Here is a 17745-nt window from a genome sequence, read left to right as displayed (position 1 = left end):
AAGCCCCACTGGGTGTAGAGATTATTTAAATAAATAAATAAATAAACTCCCCCCCCCCAAATATAAACCCATCATATGTCACATCCCTGTTATTTTTGCTAAATTTCCTTGCTGTGTATTCTGGCCTCCATTTAAACCACTTGCCATTTTCCTCACCTGGCCTTTTTTTAAGGCAATATACCACTAGATTCCTCAAAGCTGCCATATCTTTTTTTTTTCCCTTTCATTTTTTTTCTGGGAGATTTATCTCGTATGAGTTCTCAGTTTGTATAATAAAGTACTTAAGAGCAGGAAGCACCAAGGAAACCTGTGCCGACAGACATCCTCTTCAGTCCTATTTCCTCTACCCAGACAATGTGCTTCCACCGTCATTTCGTGGATGCAGGGCTGAAGGGTTTCGAAGCAATCTCTCTTCCACCCAGCCATCCCCACAGCTCATCAACGGCCCCTCTCGGCTTTCAATCTAGATTAAAGAAATCACACCCCTTCTCTCTGCCAAGGACCGGGATGACGCCACCTCCCTTCCCTCCCCCCTCCTCTTAACCCATTTTTGAAGATAAGGGAAAAAACTAAGACAATCTTTTCTGTGAGTGAAATGTAACAGCTGGAAAATCGAGAATTTGCTGAACTAAGACAATCTTTCCTATGAACCAAGTGTCACAACATTGTGAAATCGAGAACTTACTGAATGGTATCCTGAAGTTTTTTTTTAGAAAATCAGTAATAAACTAATAAACATGCTACACAGAACGAGTTACCCAAAACACCTCCAAGAATTCAAGTTAGCAAGTCAAAAATGGAAAAACACTAGCATTTCCAGAAATGTCCAAATTCTTTTCTGTCAAGCATCCGTAAACAGCCTTGAGGCTCCACCGTGTGTCCGTAGGTGCCACAGGGTTATTAGTGTGAAGTCAACATGGAACAAAACTTTTAAAACAATTATAGTTTAGTACTATTTAGTACTACACCTACTCTCACTTTTCATCCATTCATATTATAAAGAAATATGCAAAGTTTTTCCTACCTTAGCTGGAGGAACTTTTCCAGCAGCTGTGATCTGACCAGTAAAAAACCGTCCGAAATGATTTGCTGCTAGTACAACAGCTTTATAACTGAAAAAAATAAATATTTCCATGAAATGAAAGATCTTAGACTCCTCTATTATCCTACCTTGCCAATTAAGCTTTCTTTAATCGTCAAAGAAAAGTCACTAACATTTTCGAGTACCTATTAGTACTAGTAACTACTAGTACACTAGTACACTAGTACTAGTACACAAGTACACGTACACTAGTACACTCACATGTTCCCTGGGTCCTGGCTGGAGTGCTGTGTACAGAGGAGACTAAGGCACTTTCTGCTCGGAGGAATGTGGCTCAGACTGAGGAATCATGCCTGCCCTGGGGAGGGATGGGAGAAGCTGTCTGAGGGTAGCCTGTTCCGGACTTTGCTAAAGAGTGGGGAAAATCTGGAAACAGATGATGCTTCTGAAATCACCTCCTCTAAGAGACTAGTTGAATTAGGTTTTAAGCATGAAACCTGTCAAAAACCATTCTCACTGTCGCATGGATACCTACTCCTTTAACCTCCACCACAATCCTGTAGAAAGGTACTGTTACTACCTTCATTTTATAGATGAGTAAACAGAGACACAGAGAGAGTCAGGGAATTTAAAATAAACAAACAAACAAACAAACAAAACACTTCCCTTGATCAATAGTGGTTGAAAGCATGAGATGCTGAGACAGACTGCCCTCAGCTTAGGTCCCAATTCTACCACTAACCAGGCTTTGTGACCTTGGGTAAATTTTTTTAATTCTCTAATCCTTGGTTTCCTTGTCTATAGAGTGGGGGGAAAAAAGCATCTGTCTCTTAGTGTTTTTGCAAGGACTAAATGGAATAATGCAGGTGAAGCTCTTGGCACAAAGCCCGCCACAATAAATGCTTGGTAAATATTAGTGTTTCTGACTAAAGAAATACTCTGTGCAAGAAAAACTAGTAAGATATATCAATTTTCCTTACTAGGATATGTTTAACATATTAGAGTGAGTTCATTTTCAGATCATTTTATACCTTAAAGACACTTCTGCAGTCTCACTTGATAACATACACACAATTAAAATCACAATGCAAGTGTGTAATAAGATTTACTTGCTAGCTGACAGTAAGACCTTTCCCTGATCCTATTTTTTATAAAATAATACTTGATAAGATAATGGATGCAAAAGTGTAAAATAGTAACCACTATTACTTTGAGTATTATTATAGCAGGAAAATAGTATTTTAGAGATTACGTTATTTGTTAGTCTTACTTCTGAATCCAAGTCATAGAAATTTTCAAAAAGCAAACTTAATAAAGATTCACAGGCCACTGTAAGACACTGGAATATTTCAAAAGATTCAGTTGATATGCTGAAAAAATAACAAAAATGAGATGGAGCACACAGGAAATGTACAAGAAAATGTTGATGGGGGAAAAGTAGTAACAGTTTGTCCTTTTTTTGATGAGAACAAAATAGCCCAGAAGAACATCAGTGAACTGGAAGGAGTGTGTCCTCACTGTAACATGGCTATGTGTGTGAGTTTGACAGTGATTTATCACATACTGTGTGGATAAGTATACCAGAAGATTAACCTGCAACTATGCCCTTTGTATATATCAGATGAGGACATAAGATAGTGATTCTTTACACTGTACCCCGTAAATCCCCAAAGGTTCAAATTTCAGCCAGCTCTGGAGTCATTTGAGGAAGGGTAGAGAATAAATATGTTTCTGGACACCCCTTCATCCCTCAATTTAAGCAAGGCCACTCTGCTCTTCCTGGATTTGTTAATATCGCCTCATAATATTTCATTTGCTCAAAAGATTCATAGTTAAAAACCAGTGATCTAGATCCATTCTACAGAAAATATTTAGTCCCACAATACCTAATGTAACTTTTCTACAAACTAAGTAATATGGCAAAAACTCTGTCCTTTGGTATATACTTTGTATCACAAAAATCATCTTCCAAACCAACCATTTGCCATATTATAGTAAGAATAACAAAATGTGTTTTCAATTTGTCCATTCTGTCTTCCACTTTTCTATAAAAAACGGACAGTTGAAACCCAAAGTAGAATCTCTTTACTCTATTGGCCTATTTGACACACTACATCTAAGATATAAAACCTAAGAAAAACTTCAGCTCATGTGTCAGGCCATAAAAAGCTTTATTCAAGTTAGTCTCACTTTCAAGCATTGTTTATTTAACCATTTTCATCTGTCGGTGCCTCATTTATATTAGCAAACTGTCACCACCAATGGTTTTCATGCTTAAAACCTAACTCAACTAGTCTCTTAGAGGAGGTGATTTCAGAAGCATCATCTATTTCCAGATTTTTCCCACTCTTTAGCAAAGTCAGGAACAGGCTACCCTCAGACAGCTACTCCCATCCCCCCCCACCCAGGGCAGGCACAATTCCTCAGTCTGAGCCACATTCCTCCGAGCAGAAAGTGCCTTAGTCTCCTCTGTACACAGCACTCCAGCCAGGACCTGGGGAACACGTGAGTGGCAGGCAAAGATAAGAGGACAGAGTTAGCCCTCAGTTAGCAATATGGGTTTTAACAGCAGATGAAACTTCTTCAAGTCCAGAGATTTTCCATATTCATTAAATAGTTTATGAATTTACCTAAGTAAAACCTAATTAAAATGGCAAATACTAACATGTACACATTAGGTTGAACCATATGAAACTGCCAATATACAACCATTTTTACCTATAAAAACAGCCATTTATAACAACTAAACTTACTGTGGTAATCATTTCACAATATACTGATAAATCATTATGTTTATCCCTTAAACTTATACAAGGTTATAAGTCAATCATCTCTCAATAAAACTTGAAAAAAAATAGCCATCTCAACATCACATATCACAACATGTCACCAAAAATAGGCATTTCATGTAACCACACATATGTAGAAAAGAGTCTATTCCTCATACAAATAATTTCATAATCATTTGCTCAGTGCAAGGAAATAAGGCTTCTACCTATGAAGACTAAAAAAGCGTGCAGAGCAGACTATAACATGAAAAGTCATTTCCTATAACTGTGAAAAAATAAAATAAGCCTTAAAAATAAGCAAGCTTTCAAAAAGCTGCGATCTCCAACAAGTATTACAGGTAAGATCCCTGTAAGAGAGAAAAGCTAAAATGAGCATGTTTCTAGAGCACCAACGTACTTTTGTTCAACTGAAATGTAAAAGAATTGACATACCCAGCAATGTTGGCCATGGAGCTTAGCGCGTCATATCCCTGAGCAATTGTGACTCTTGGAACCTGGTCCATTGCCAAAACTGTAGTTTTTCTTTTAGAAAGTTTATTTAGCAAGTCTGGATTTTGGGCTGGGTAAATAAAGCTAATCAGTGTTCCCGATGTCTTTAAAAGGTCAGCTTCGTGAACACCTAACGTTGGGTTAACCATGGGGGCTCGTACCTGAGGGGAAAAAAGTCACGTCACTGATTAAAAATGTAAATATCTTTACCATATTTTTAAGTAACTAGGACAATGTAAATAATATGCCATAATTAAAATAACACTCCAGAAGTAATCTTTCGGCAATACATTTCTGATTAAATTCCTAAACGAGGTAAGGAACACAAAGATCTTTGCCATCTGTCCTCTGATTGATGACCTATGAACTGGTCTGAGTACAGAGCATACTATTATTCTGGTAAGATTAAGAGATACTAGAAAAAATGGACAGGGAATCTTTGTCGTGTGTTCTTTGATTCTTGCAAATTTTGGCAAGCACAAACATCTGGAGTGGCAAGGAGTTAAGAACAGTATAACCTAAACTCTCCACTGTCATACCTATAGATTTATGTCACCTCAAAATTCCAGGGGAATATTTATGGATGAACACTATTCAAACTAGTAGCCTTGCTGAATTGCGCTTAAGCAAAAAGCAACTCTGTCCTGGGAAGAAGTATCAAATAAGTCAATGAACATACACACCATATGTTAGGAAGTTTCAAATGTCCATGTTCTGAAATCACATTTTTTTTAAATTCCACCTAAAAAGATTTTTTAAATGTGGCTTTTCTTTTTTTTTTTTTTTTTTTTTTTAATTTCTTATAGCCATTTTCAGGGACCTTAAATGACTTCAATATCTTTAAGGCTGGTAACATGGTTTACTACCACCAGCTTTTCCTAAGTTCCTGCAGGCATTCAGGTAAGCCAATTCATTGGCTGGCTTTTAAAATGTGTTTTATATCCAAGTTTAAAAATCAGCCTCCAATTAACATGTATCCTTTCATTAGCTCTCATTTCGCAGCCGTGTTCTTAGGCAAGTAAGTCCAGAAAACAATAGCTCAGGGACTTACATTTTAAAAGGAAACCGAAACACAGACACTGGGTCAAAACTTTCATTCCACAGCATTTCATCTCAATTTACCTATGAGACACCTTTATTGGTTACTCCCATGTCAGTTGCTGCTCTAGTGATTTATGTGATTTTAATTAATTAATTAAGGTTCTGTACTTAATTAAGACTCTCTGGCAAGGTCTATTTTTCCTCAGTGAGAATCTATAATATAGATTTAATAAAAATTAGAGGACAACTTTGCATTAATGCTCCTGGCCCCTATCAAATGCTCAGCTGAAACAACTGGCACCTGAGTGATTTAAGTCAATAGAATGCTTCCCTGAATGTGCTTTTTAGATCACTAGTTCCATAAGATAGTAAAGGTTTGATTAAAAAAAAAAAAAAAAAAAAACAGGTCCCAAAGCCAAGTAGCTTATTAATGCAAGCATAGAGTTATATGTTTCAATATTATAGGGTTTCTCAATGCATTTAACATGCTCCTACACACTGAGTCTCTAATAAGAACACAAAGCATTTCCAAAACTTATGTGTACCCTACCCTACCAACCCTTTACTGTGGGATGTCTCAAAATTTTTTGATCCCTAGAGCAGATATTGGAATGGATTATACTTATTTTTCTATCTAAGCTCTTTTAACATACTAAGTATATCACTAAGCATCTGCACACCTAAACATTCTAAAAGCTTTAGTTGAATTACAACTTACCTACATACCATTTATTTTACTACTAATGTCTACAGCAAAAAATTTTTTGTCTTCTGCAAAAATCACTAAGACTCTACGCAAGTTATTCAATAGAGATTATGAAAAAAATTATGTGACTGATTCATCTTAGAAATTAATACACACACACACACACGCACACACACACAGCTCGTGTTTCCTAAAAAAGTAAGGAGCTTCTTTCAGCCTAATGATCATGCTTCTATGATCCCTATTTTCCTCCTTGTCTTGGTTGCAGAAGGCTTAGGATTTAAGTTAATGCTCCCCTCTAGTAATTATCTCTGCTAGACTTGGGATGCAATCTCTTCCTTCCTCTATATGAATTTTTACTTTAGGTTTTACATCTAAAGTTCTTCAGCACAGAGATGCTATTGTATATTAAAACCTTTTATTAAAGTAGGTATGGCTACTCTCCACTCAGCCCCATGTTGCTTTATCCAGGGCAGCGCTGCCCTCTCTAGAAATAGCATTTATGTCAATTACCTCACTGATCCTTCTATGTAACAGAAGATCACTGTACATTCAGTCCCAGGAGGATTCCATGCCTTTTTTCTATTCCAGTAGCAGTTAAATACTCACCTGTAGGTATTTTAGATATATATGAACCAGGAAGTGCAAATTCTCCCCAGCGAAAAAAAAGGGAATTCCCACAGGACAAATGTAAAAAGGAAGATCACTTTCTCCTTTCGTGGTTAACCATGGATCACACTGCCTGATAAAAGTTCTACTGGAATATGAAGAATATTCACAACATGCAAGGATTTCTCTGAGAAAAGGCATTGTTTGAAAATATGAAGAGACACAGCAATAGAGTAATATAATTTTCTTATGAAAAGTTTTTTAAAAGTCAGCATGCCATAAATGAGGGGGGAAAAGAATAATTACTTTGACCACCAAATCAGAAGCCAGCACTTCCTTCACCCCTTGGATCTGGGCACCTGCTGCTCTGTAGTGATCATCAGAAAACTTAGAAGCTTCACCAGCACCTGATTCCACGACAACACTAAAGCCCTGCTTGACCAAGGCCTGAACACCAGCAGGAGACAAGGCCACCCGCTTCTCATTTTGGAAAATCTCTTTGGGGACACCAACAGTCAGTTGTTTATATGGAATTCCTACAAAGGTAAAAAAAACAACATAAAAACAAAAATGGGCAGTTTGTTCAAAATATACTACACATACAAGTTACAGCTCAACATAATGTTCCCACTTCATAGTCATACTGAGTTTTTTTTATCAATGATGGAAAATATTTATGCCCGTTCCCCAGAAAATACCCAAATATTTCATTTAGCCAAATGGCTCTCTTCAAGGCACATGACTAGATTAGTTTAGCCTTAGGGGGGGAAATGGGTTGTGAAAAATCAATCAACAGGCAAATTCCACTCTTCAAACGACCCCTCTGGGGTTTATGGTCTCCTTGTCCTTACCTTTAAGGAAGACGGAAGTAATTTGCTGTTTTGAAGAACTACGCTATACTAGACACTTTGGTGGCCTGCTGCACTCAAGAGTTTCCTTCCTGGCCATTTGACCACAAGAAATTCCTCATAGATTTCCAAGGTTATATCCTGAGACTCTACATTCTTGGCCACAGCTGATCAGACCAGGGATCCACAGCTGGGTCAAAGATAACAGTCTACAGGCCAGACACCTCTGATATGACTTACACAGGAACTGCCCAAGGACACTCTATGTTGGCCAGTGATGATTCAATCCAGTCAGGTTCTTTCTCAGGGATTCTGAGTGCCACAGAAAAGGACAGAGGGAGTAAATGGTACAGAAGCTATTTGGAAGCAGTCAAGAGGTAATCAAAGGGAGGTATACAGCAACAGCAGTAGAAACATTAGGAGTAGCGATACAAAGATGAAAGATGAGCCATAGCTATGAAATCCAGAAGAACATTCTACTTTTCCAAGAAGTATATGAACAGTTTCCTGGGCTTCTGTACTTCCCAAGAACCATACAATAAACCCTCATCACAAAATATATCCTAATGGGATCTTGTTCCTTGCAAACCAAAACAGCCTGTATGATATACGTAAAGTATTTATAGATGGTTCTGAACAGCTTTAGCCAAAGTAGATTAGTTTCTTCTGTTGTTTTACTCAACATGCAGGCATAAATAGATTTTTTTAAAATAAAGATCTGCTTCTATATGTTTTACTAAAGCTTAGGAAATCTATTCTAACAACTTAAACTCTAAATATACATAATAAAAAAAATTATCTCCACAGAATAACAATAGTCATTAAGTGAGGCCTTAGAGAAATGAAGTCAACCTAAAAATACCTTCACTTGATCACAGTCTTAGACCCCATACTCCATAATCAGTAATAACTGATAGTAAGCCAAAGGCAAAAATACAATGAATCTTACCCTCTACTTAAAGAAGAGGGAGGAAAATAATAGAAAGCTGGAAAATATTTTGGATTGATGTGCAAAGTTAAATCACACTTGGAGTTTACTTATCTGACAACCTCAGATTACCTAGGCCCTATTATACCTTAAGTCAAGGAAGCTACCAAAGATGAATGAAGATTCAGGAGCCAACCTGAAAGGGCATCCGCTTGGCCAAATAAGAAGCAATCTGAGCAGGAAAGAGAATAATGAACTGCAATGTAATAAAACACATCCAAGTGAGCTAGTCATGATACTCAAAAAACAAGAATTTTTAAAAAGCTTCGCTAGCCAGCTTTAGCAGATGTGTAGAAAGCAGAGTAAGGGTCTCCCAAAGATAGCCACCATCTAATCCTCAGAACCTGTGGATATGTTAGGATACACACCAAAGGAGAATCAGGGTAACAGATGGAATTAAGTTGCTAATCAAGTGGCCCTGAAACAAGGAGATTATCCTGGATTATCTGGGTGGGCCAGATGCACTCACCAGGGTCCTTAACTGTGGAAAAAGAAGGCAGAAGAGTCAGAGTCAAACAGTAATTTGAAGATGATATGGAAGTGGGGGCCACGAGCCAAAGAATGCAAGCAGCTTCCAAAAGCTGGAAAGGTAAGGAAAAAGACCTCCCTCTAAAGCCACCAGAAGGACAGCCCCACCAACACCTTGATATAAACCTAGTGAGAGCCATTCTAGACTTTGGCTTCCAGGAGTGCAAGACAATACATTTGTGTCATATGAAGAAAGTATATTTGTGATCACTTGTATAGCAGAAATAGACAACTAATACTTAGGGGTACCAAGACATTATTACCAAAACTAGTAAATAATGGGACAGAATCAACATTCATCCCACCTCACCATCGCAACCTCAGGGTAACTAAATAAGAGAGGGAAAGTTTTTCTTACAGAAAAATTCTAGCTCTAAATGGAGATAAAATGATAGCATATCACCATTTTAAAACCCCCCCATGAAACCATGGATTTAGTTACTGATCATTAAACAGCTGTATAGCCTTTGAATGAAACACTGATGAGAACTTGTTGTTGATGGATACCAACAACATCTAAACTCACTGATTAATCTTCTTGATGTAATGTAATAGATCGTACACAGCGTCATCCATGAAGCATTCCTGCCCAAAAAAAGACAACCTGAGTCTGATCAAACCTCTAGATCTAGCCAAATGGCACAGAAAATACAAGGGACAGAGGAACTGGATAAATAAGACCAAGGGAATTCTGTCAGCTAAATCTAGAATGTGAAATTCTGCAAGGCAACAATGATATTCTTCAACAAATAAATTAAAAGGAGAAAAAGGGAAGCACAGAGAACAAAAGAAGAGATGTAGCAAGCAAATACAACGTACGGACCTTGTTTGGATCATTATTTGGGTAAGGCAACCGTTAAAAAAAAATGGAAAAAAAATATGAATACTAACTGGGTACTGTCCGTTCTTTTCAATGTGGTAATGAAATTGTGGTGTTATATATTTTAAATAGAATCTTTATCTTTTAGATATAAAAAGGAATTATCTAGGAAATAGTCAAGAGCCAGAAATTGAGGGGCGCCTGGGTGGCTCAGTGGGTTAAGCTGCTGCCTCCAGCTCAGGTCATTATCTCAAGGTCCTGGGATCGAGTCCTGCATCGGGCTCTGTGCTCAGCAGGGAGCCTGCTTCCTCCTCTCTCTCTCTCTCTGCCTGCCTCTCTGCCTACTTGTGATCTCTCTCTGTCGAATAAATAAATAAAATCCTTAAAAAAAAAAAAAGAAATTGAATAAACAAGTCTCCTGCATAGTCGCTATAGAGACCTAGATGTCCAGCCTTTATTCACAAGGACAACTCTCACATACTCAATGCAGTTACTTACTTTTATCTTATACACAGTTTTATCACACTTGGATCACTTGGCTTTCTAGAACACCTAAAATAAAATAAAAATCTGAACATAAAATTGAGGAGTGTGCAGGTACCAGTGCAGGTACATGGCTAAGAGTCACTTGCCATGTGAGAACAAGAAAAGAGGCTGTGAATTCTGTGATAGACAGACCTAAGAACTCAAAAAGCATAGCAATGTTGGGATCCCAAATGCAAAGAGTCCCACAAACTTAAAAAGAAGGGCATTATTCTATGTGGCAAAGCCTTTAGGTTACCCCTCCCCCCAAACATCCATCCTGTTCTTCCACCTTAGTTAAAAAATGTCTATTTTAGTGGAATATGTCATCATCTAGAACAAAGGACCTCTTTTATGTCCAAGTCTCCCTTACAACCACATAATGGCCACCTGAGTTTTGGCCAATGAGGTATAGACAGAGTCCTAGGAGGGCCTTTGTGCAAAATGCATAAACGGATCTCACTCAGCTTAGAAAGCCCTTATTTAGCTTCAGCTCCTTTTGGCCTGCACACTAGAACAGCAGCATGGGGATCCTGGCAGGGAAGGCCTTGTAGGCCACTGAAAGACTTCAGCTCTTAACTCTGCATGGGCTAGGACACTGGCAAATTTTGAATAGAAAAGTACATGATCTTTCATTTTTAAAAGATAATGCTGTTGTGTAGAGTACAGACTGTAGCAGGAGCAGAGGCAGAAAGCATAGAGAGCATTTAGAAGCCTAGCACAGTAGTCCCAGTGACAGATGATGGTGCCATGGAACAGGACGATAACAGCAGTGATGGTGAGAACAGACTCCAGATATAAGGTAGAATGACCCATACCTACTATGAAGATCTAGGATGACCCCAAGGTTTCTGAACTGAGCAACTGAAATGAAGTTGCCATTCACTAAACTAAGAAGCACTACTTCAGATTAATTCATATACTTAGTTGCTAATTCTTGAGCAGAGATGAGCCATGTATATTACAATTCCTCAGTACTGACAAGGAAAGAGGAAGAGCTGCTGGGAGAAATGGTTTCGCTGAGCAATAGCTTCCCGGATACAACTCAACTGGTTTATTGTTCCTCTTTTTCTATTTTCTTTTCTTTTCTATTAGCACTGATGATCAGTAACTTCTACACATGGAAAATATAAAAAAGCACTCCTTGGGCTTTTTTTAAATGCAAAATAATGACTCACAAACACCAGGCTATCACATTCCATGTTTTTCCTTTTATCAATCATCAGAAGATCTATTAGCTTCTACAACTTGAAGGTTTGATTTACATAAATTGACATGAGACTTTACCTGGTTTTCCAGATTTACACCACAGGGCCTGATGAGTATGAAATGTTCGTAAAAAATCCTTCTTCCCATGTATAACCTTACAGGACCCCAAATTGCTAAGTAACGGACATGAACAGCCCGTCACCACGGTTTTCAGTAGACTCGCCATGTTCATATGAGCTCCCAACTTTCTGGATGCCAAATTTCCTTGACGGTAAAATACTGAAAGGAAAGAAAATAAAGCACTTATGTGCTAAGAAAAACATACTTTGTCATTTGAACATCAAAAACATTTTTTAAAATACTAATTCAAAGAGCTTGGAATATAAAAGTTGTGTGTGGGCACCTAAGATGAATTTATTTGCCGAGTCCTTTACTTACAGAAGATGCTTCAAAAGTTTGTTTCCAACTCAGATATTTAAAACTTGGAATTCATTTTCCCACTTAAATTGTGGTTCTAAACCTATTATTCAATTCTAAGCCTCAATCACCTAAGTCTAATTGATCCCTAATGTAGCTGGAAAGCTAAAAAAGAAAACTGCTAGAGTTTAGTCACATCTAACAGGCAAGTTACCTTCTAAGTCTGCATGTACAACAAAAATAACACAGGTATCCTTGAATTTCCCTTAAATGGTCTATAATTCTGTATAATAGCAAGCTACTTAGCCACCATGTTGAACAGAAAACACTGGCAACCTAGTCAGTACAGCAAGATGCTTATCCTGTAAGACCCCCTGAATTGAGATAAGTGAACATGAGATGCATGTTCGCCAAGTGCACATCTTAAGAAAATTAAACATGGGGCACCTCAGTGGGTTAAGCCTCTGCCTTTGGCCCAGTTCATGATCTCAGGGTCCTGAGATCAAGCCCCACATCGGGCTCACTGCTCAGCGGGAGCTTGCTTCCCCTTCTCTCTGCCTGCCTCTGCCTATTCTCTCTCTCTCTTTCTCTTTCTCTCTCTGTCAAATAAATAAATAAAATCCCCCCCCCCAAAAAAAAGAAAATTAAACATGTGTGGGCTATGACTCCAATTTTTAAAAAGAAAGGAAAATGCCATTATCACATAAGTTTGTGCTTGTAGGTATGGGTGCCACTAGGAACTCTTCCATCAGTGGTTCTCACAAGTGGCCACTCTTCACCAGCTCTACGGGGCTGGAGGACCTAAGCTTCAGGGGTTCCCTCCACTGCTCTCCATGGCAGAACCCCAGGGGTATGTGGAAGGTACCCCCACCATTCCTGGATTCCCAATGTTCCCCTAACCCCCAACCTTCTTTTCTTTCCTTCAAAATCAGGAAAAAGTAGAAGATCTGAAACCCTATCATTCAAGCTCAGCTAACTCCAACAACTACTTTAAAAGTTCTGCACCATCATGTGGGCCTCCAGTCCCAGAAGACCTCCATAAGCATTCTTCCAGCATCCAGCTCCCTCAGAACTGCTGCTACAACTCCCTGATGCAACTTCTTACAAATACCAGAAAGCCACACTGGGAATGGAAATCCTTAATCCAGATGGTGCTTATTCTTAAAATGCCCTTTAATTCAACAAACACGTGTAGAGAGCTTAGTCAGAGGCACAGCCGTTAGAAGCATCTGTAAAATCAAACTGGAATAGGTCACACATTTTGAGATAAGAAAAGTCAACAAGTAATAACACTACAAAGCAGAGTAAGGCAAGTCCAAAGTTCTTTGAGGCCTCGAAGGAGGAGATTATGCATTCTCAGAAAAAAAGAAAAGAAATAAACATTTAAGATGGAGAGAGTAATAAAAAAAAAAAAAAGGTAAGTAAGGGGAAGCGTGCGAGATTGGTTCAGGCAATCAGAAATGTGTATGAATAATGCTTTGCCCTTGAAGAAGTTTTATATTTTCAGTGTTTCCACATGTCATTTCATTTCAATCCCAAGCATTCCTGAGTCCCATAAATATTCTCCTTATTTATTCATGGGTCACTTGTAGGGCTAGTCATGGCTGAGGATGGAGAGCAAACCAGCCCTACATTCAAAACATTCAGTGAATCTATGCCAAGAACCAAGGGAGATACAAAGATGTATAAAAGATACAGATATAAAAAATTCTTGCCTTGAGGGAGATTCGTCCTACCATTACCAATGACCTAGTCTTATTCCAATCTCCCCACTTACCCTAGTTTCTCTTCTTGGATCATCCCACCTCCCCAACAACCACCGTTCTCGTGGGGCTGATGAAGTTTACCCAGACCCACTGCCACTCACTCCCTGCTTGACCTGAGTCTCTCTGCACCTCAATCTGCTCATCTATAAAACATAAGAAAGCTCATTTGTAAGACCCCCCCCCCATTCGGCTCTAAAAACTTTTATGATGAGATTTTACAATGCCTTAAAGCTGAAGTCCTATTTCATAGAATCTGGAAAAAACTGCCCTGCCTACTTGGAAAATGGGAATTTGATGTTGAACAGATCCCTGGCATCAGACATCAGTTAAGGACAAGGCCCTCAGAGGCTGATCTCTCCAAAAAACTCCACATAATCAAGTTATGAACGTAACCAGACAGCAATCAGAAAGTAGTTTATTGACAGGAACGGTTCCTACCACTAAGCCTAAATCTCTACAAATGACCCTGAAAGATATTCAGAGAATATCTGAGACTGTGTTCTCACAGGCAGGTACTTGTTTCCATCAAACATAGAATACTAGCTTAATTGTCACATTTACCCCTTTCTTTCCTTCACTTAAAAAGCTCTCTTCTGGGGATAAAAATATATTATATGTTTATAAAAAATTAAAAATTAAAAATTAAAAAAAAATTTTTAATTAAAAAAAGAATTCTAAAATAAATAAATAAATAAAATCTTTTAAAAATTTTTTTAAAAAGCTCTCTTCTATTTTATTATCCACGTGCTTCTGTGACTTTGAAGAGATGGGGGAAATCTTTACAACTCAAAATTGAAAAAAAAATTAGTATATCATCCGTGCAGCAGTGTAATGTTAAGTAATTTGAACAATTATCTTCCCTAAAATTCTTTTTTTTAAGATTTTATTTATTTATTTATTTGAGAGAGAGGTAATGAGAGAGAGCATGAGCGAGGTCAGAGGGAGAAGCAGACTCCCCATGGAGCAGGGAGCCCGATGCTGGACTCGATCCTGGGACTCTGGGATCATGACCTGAGCCAAAGGCAGTTGTCCAACCAACTGAGCCATCCAGGCGTCCCATCCCTAAAATTATTGAGGGCAGAGAGAGAGAGGGCAGCCTACAATCTAACAAGGTGACCTGTGGGTTTTAAGCCCTTGATTAGCTGTGTCCTTGGCCAATCAGTCACTTAACTCCTCTGAACCTGATATCCTCACCTTTAACATGATAATGACAGCACTGCCCTTTTTGGGTTGTGAATATTAAAAAGACACAGTATCTTAATTGCTATTATTATTCACTTTGGTATTTTAACTGGCCCAGAGCTTTGGTAGGTAGGAAAACAGCAAGTGTTTTTTTGACTGAATGAATGAATAACTAGGGCTAGGTAACCTGAAACCTAGGTATCTAGGGAACACATTCTACAGAGTTTCAGGAAATTTCCTTTGAAAATGAAATGCTGTGTATCCTTGTGGAAAACTGATTCCATCAGCAAAGGTAAAGCCTGAGCACATTTGCTGATAAGAAAGTAATCCTAAACTGTACATTTAATAAAATTTAAAAAAAATAGCCAGGTTTGCAAATAAAGGGGGTGCGATGGAGAAGAGGGGACATTTTAAATAAAAGCATGCAAGCCCCCTCGAAACGGAGTCTGTCCCACAAGACTCCTTACAAGGCGATCTTTTTACGACTGCCCTGAAAAACAGGACGAATAAAGGACGCCCGCAACCGTAAACAAGTCACGCTTTTAAATCGAAGCATACCAACCAAGGACACTATATCCTACAGAAGCTTAGACTGGCAGGCAGTGTGACCTCGCCCAAACCCACCGGTACCGCCCCTCTCCTCCAGCCACTAAACTGCCGCGCAGCTGGCAACTGCACCGGACCGCTATTTATAACCTTCCCCCGGAGCCGATTGGCCGAGGCCGAATAATAGACATTCCGCCTCCAGGGTTCGAATCAGCTCGGCCCCCACCGTTGTCTCCTCCCGGTCGCCAAACCCCGAGCCCCCCTCTGCCCGGCTGAAGTTTGCCAGGACCACCATCAGCCCGCACAGACCCGCACACTCACAACTTTCGCTCGCCTAGGTCGACCCCGAATTCCCTCAAGGTTCTAGCACAATTTCGGGGCGTCCAGCTGCCACTTCTCCAGGTGCACCCTCTATCCAAAGTCCTCTATGACCTCCCCTCCTCCTCCCATCTTGCGGGCAGAAATGACACCGCACGACTCCCGCTGCCCCCCCCCCAAAGCTCCAAGATCTGCACCTGCACAGCTGCCAGTCCCCTGACCCCTGCGAGTACCCAGTCTCCCAACCACCCGGCCACTCCTTTCCACGTCGCCCCAGCAAGAGACAGGAAAGAGGGCCCTCGAAGCGCGGTTCTCCTTCCGGACCCAAGCCTCTTGCCTGCGGGCGCCGCGGGGCACCCCGCACCCGGGTCACTGCCGACCCCGCCCCCTTCTGCTCCTTGACAGGTCTCCACGGCGGGGGCCCGAACCATCCCCGCGAGCCCCCGCGGCCCCTCCCCAGCTGCGCCCCAATCCCGCGCCTGGGCGGCCCGCGCCGCGCCGCTCACCTTGGCTGGGAGGCCAGGCGGCCGTGGGCGGCACGCGGCGGGGGACGCCGCGCTGGCAGACCCGGGTTCGGGCCCCACCGCTCTGCGCCTCCAACCCGGAAGAACAGCCCCAACCCCGCGGCGGCAGAGGCCACGTGACGGCGGCGCGCACCCCTCCACCCCCTCTGGCGCCCCCTCCTCCGCCCCGCGCCCCCTCCCCACCCCGCCCCGCAGCCCGCTCGGCCCGGGTGCCTGCCTCCCTCGCTCCCGACAAGAACACGACGTCGCCGAACGCCCCCTGGGAGCTCAAAGCTAGTTACCCCAAGGGGCCCTTCACTCCTCAATAGCAGCCAAAACCTCTTTGTCTCGGGCTCGACCCGCGGCCCCCTGCCCCGCCTCCGCGCTTTCTCTCGGCGCGTCCTTGTCAATCAAACCTGGAGCCCTGCGCGGGCGCTGAAGTTTGCAGCGCTACATGTGTAACTGGAGAACCAGCTGCAAGTGTGATTTCCTCTCCAGCGTCCCACCAGAGCAAATAAAGAGATAATATTACTCCACTTTTGGTACCTTCCCCCTAGCTGTCTAGGAAAAAATCAGAACTTCTGTAACAGAAGAGGACCAAAAGCCAAGTGGGAGGAGGTCACGGGGTTGTGAAGGGCGGGAAGGAAGGCGCTGTTTTTGCATTCTGCCCGGGGAGGTGGAGTTAGATTCCTCGGAAACGATGTCAAGGCCCCCAAATTAACACACATCTGCGTATTCTTCTTCCCACGGCGGGCCCAGAGAAAGCCGTGTGACGCTGGTAGTATTAATATCCAGCAGCTAGAGATGGACATGAACTGGCCGGACATGGCCGGAGTTGATGGCACCAAAACGATTAAAGGACCCCAAAACATAAGGACCTGCCTGTCCTCTCCACATAGTTCTGTTAGTCAGCAGGTGTCTTCTGATTAAAAGTGAGAAGAATCAAATACATAAAATGGTTCACTTAGCCAACGCTCAATCATCATGAAATGTCAGCATGATCACTGCTTTTTACTTTAAGTGAAATATTTAAGATAGGCAAAACAGAGATATTCCTTTAAAAAGAATCTTCAGAGAACCCCTTTAATAACATCTCTTACACTTTAGTCTGCCTTCAGCCCTAGGTCATCAGCGGATCCCAGAGCGCCCAGATGGAGCGAGCTGAGCAGGGAGCCTGCTTCTCCCTCTGCCCGCAGCTCCCCCAGCTTGTGCTTGATCCCTCTCTCTCTCTCTCTTTCTCTGACAAATAAATAAATTTTAAAATAAAGGACGTCCATCTCGTGCTTTTAATCAGCATAAAAGGTCATTCAACTAACGAACTTCTACTGGCATCCAGAGGATGTCAAGGAAAAACACTGCCCTTCTCCTGAAAGAGTTCACAGACAGGAAAGGACACAAGCCCCGTATTTCAGAAAATATAAG

At 40.9% G+C, this 17745-nt stretch overlaps 1 protein-coding gene and 1 non-coding gene across 6 annotated transcripts in view; both read right to left on the bottom strand.

The window, feature by feature from the left end:
• Positions 1-16888, bottom strand: part of NNT (nicotinamide nucleotide transhydrogenase) — a 97075-nt gene extending 80187 nt beyond the window's left edge. Inside the window, exons 1-5 of one of the 5 annotated variants that reach the window (XM_059173936.1) lie at positions 16870-16888; positions 11670-11870; positions 6983-7212; positions 4264-4481; positions 1025-1112 (exon numbers count right to left, since the gene is read on the bottom strand). In XM_059173936.1, the coding sequence (XP_059029919.1) occupies positions 1025-1112; positions 4264-4481; positions 6983-7212; positions 11670-11823 (690 nt within the window). In that variant the 5' untranslated portion in view covers positions 11824-11870; positions 16870-16888. The other 4 variants (XM_059173934.1, XM_059173935.1, XM_059173933.1 and 1 more) reach the window with 4 other exon arrangements.
• Positions 5119-5244, bottom strand: LOC131832914 (small nucleolar RNA SNORA33). The gene has a single exon (XR_009354257.1). It is a non-coding gene; the product is annotated as a small nucleolar RNA SNORA33 (small nucleolar RNA).
• Positions 16889-17745: the final 857 nt, after the last annotated feature.

Source organism: Mustela lutreola, chromosome 5 (genome assembly GCF_030435805.1).
Source record: "Mustela lutreola isolate mMusLut2 chromosome 5, mMusLut2.pri, whole genome shotgun sequence".
NCBI lineage: Eukaryota > Metazoa > Chordata > Mammalia > Carnivora > Mustelidae > Mustela > Mustela lutreola.
The sequence above is the reverse complement of the archived record's forward strand: the minus strand, read 5'-3'. Positions and strand labels throughout refer to the sequence as shown.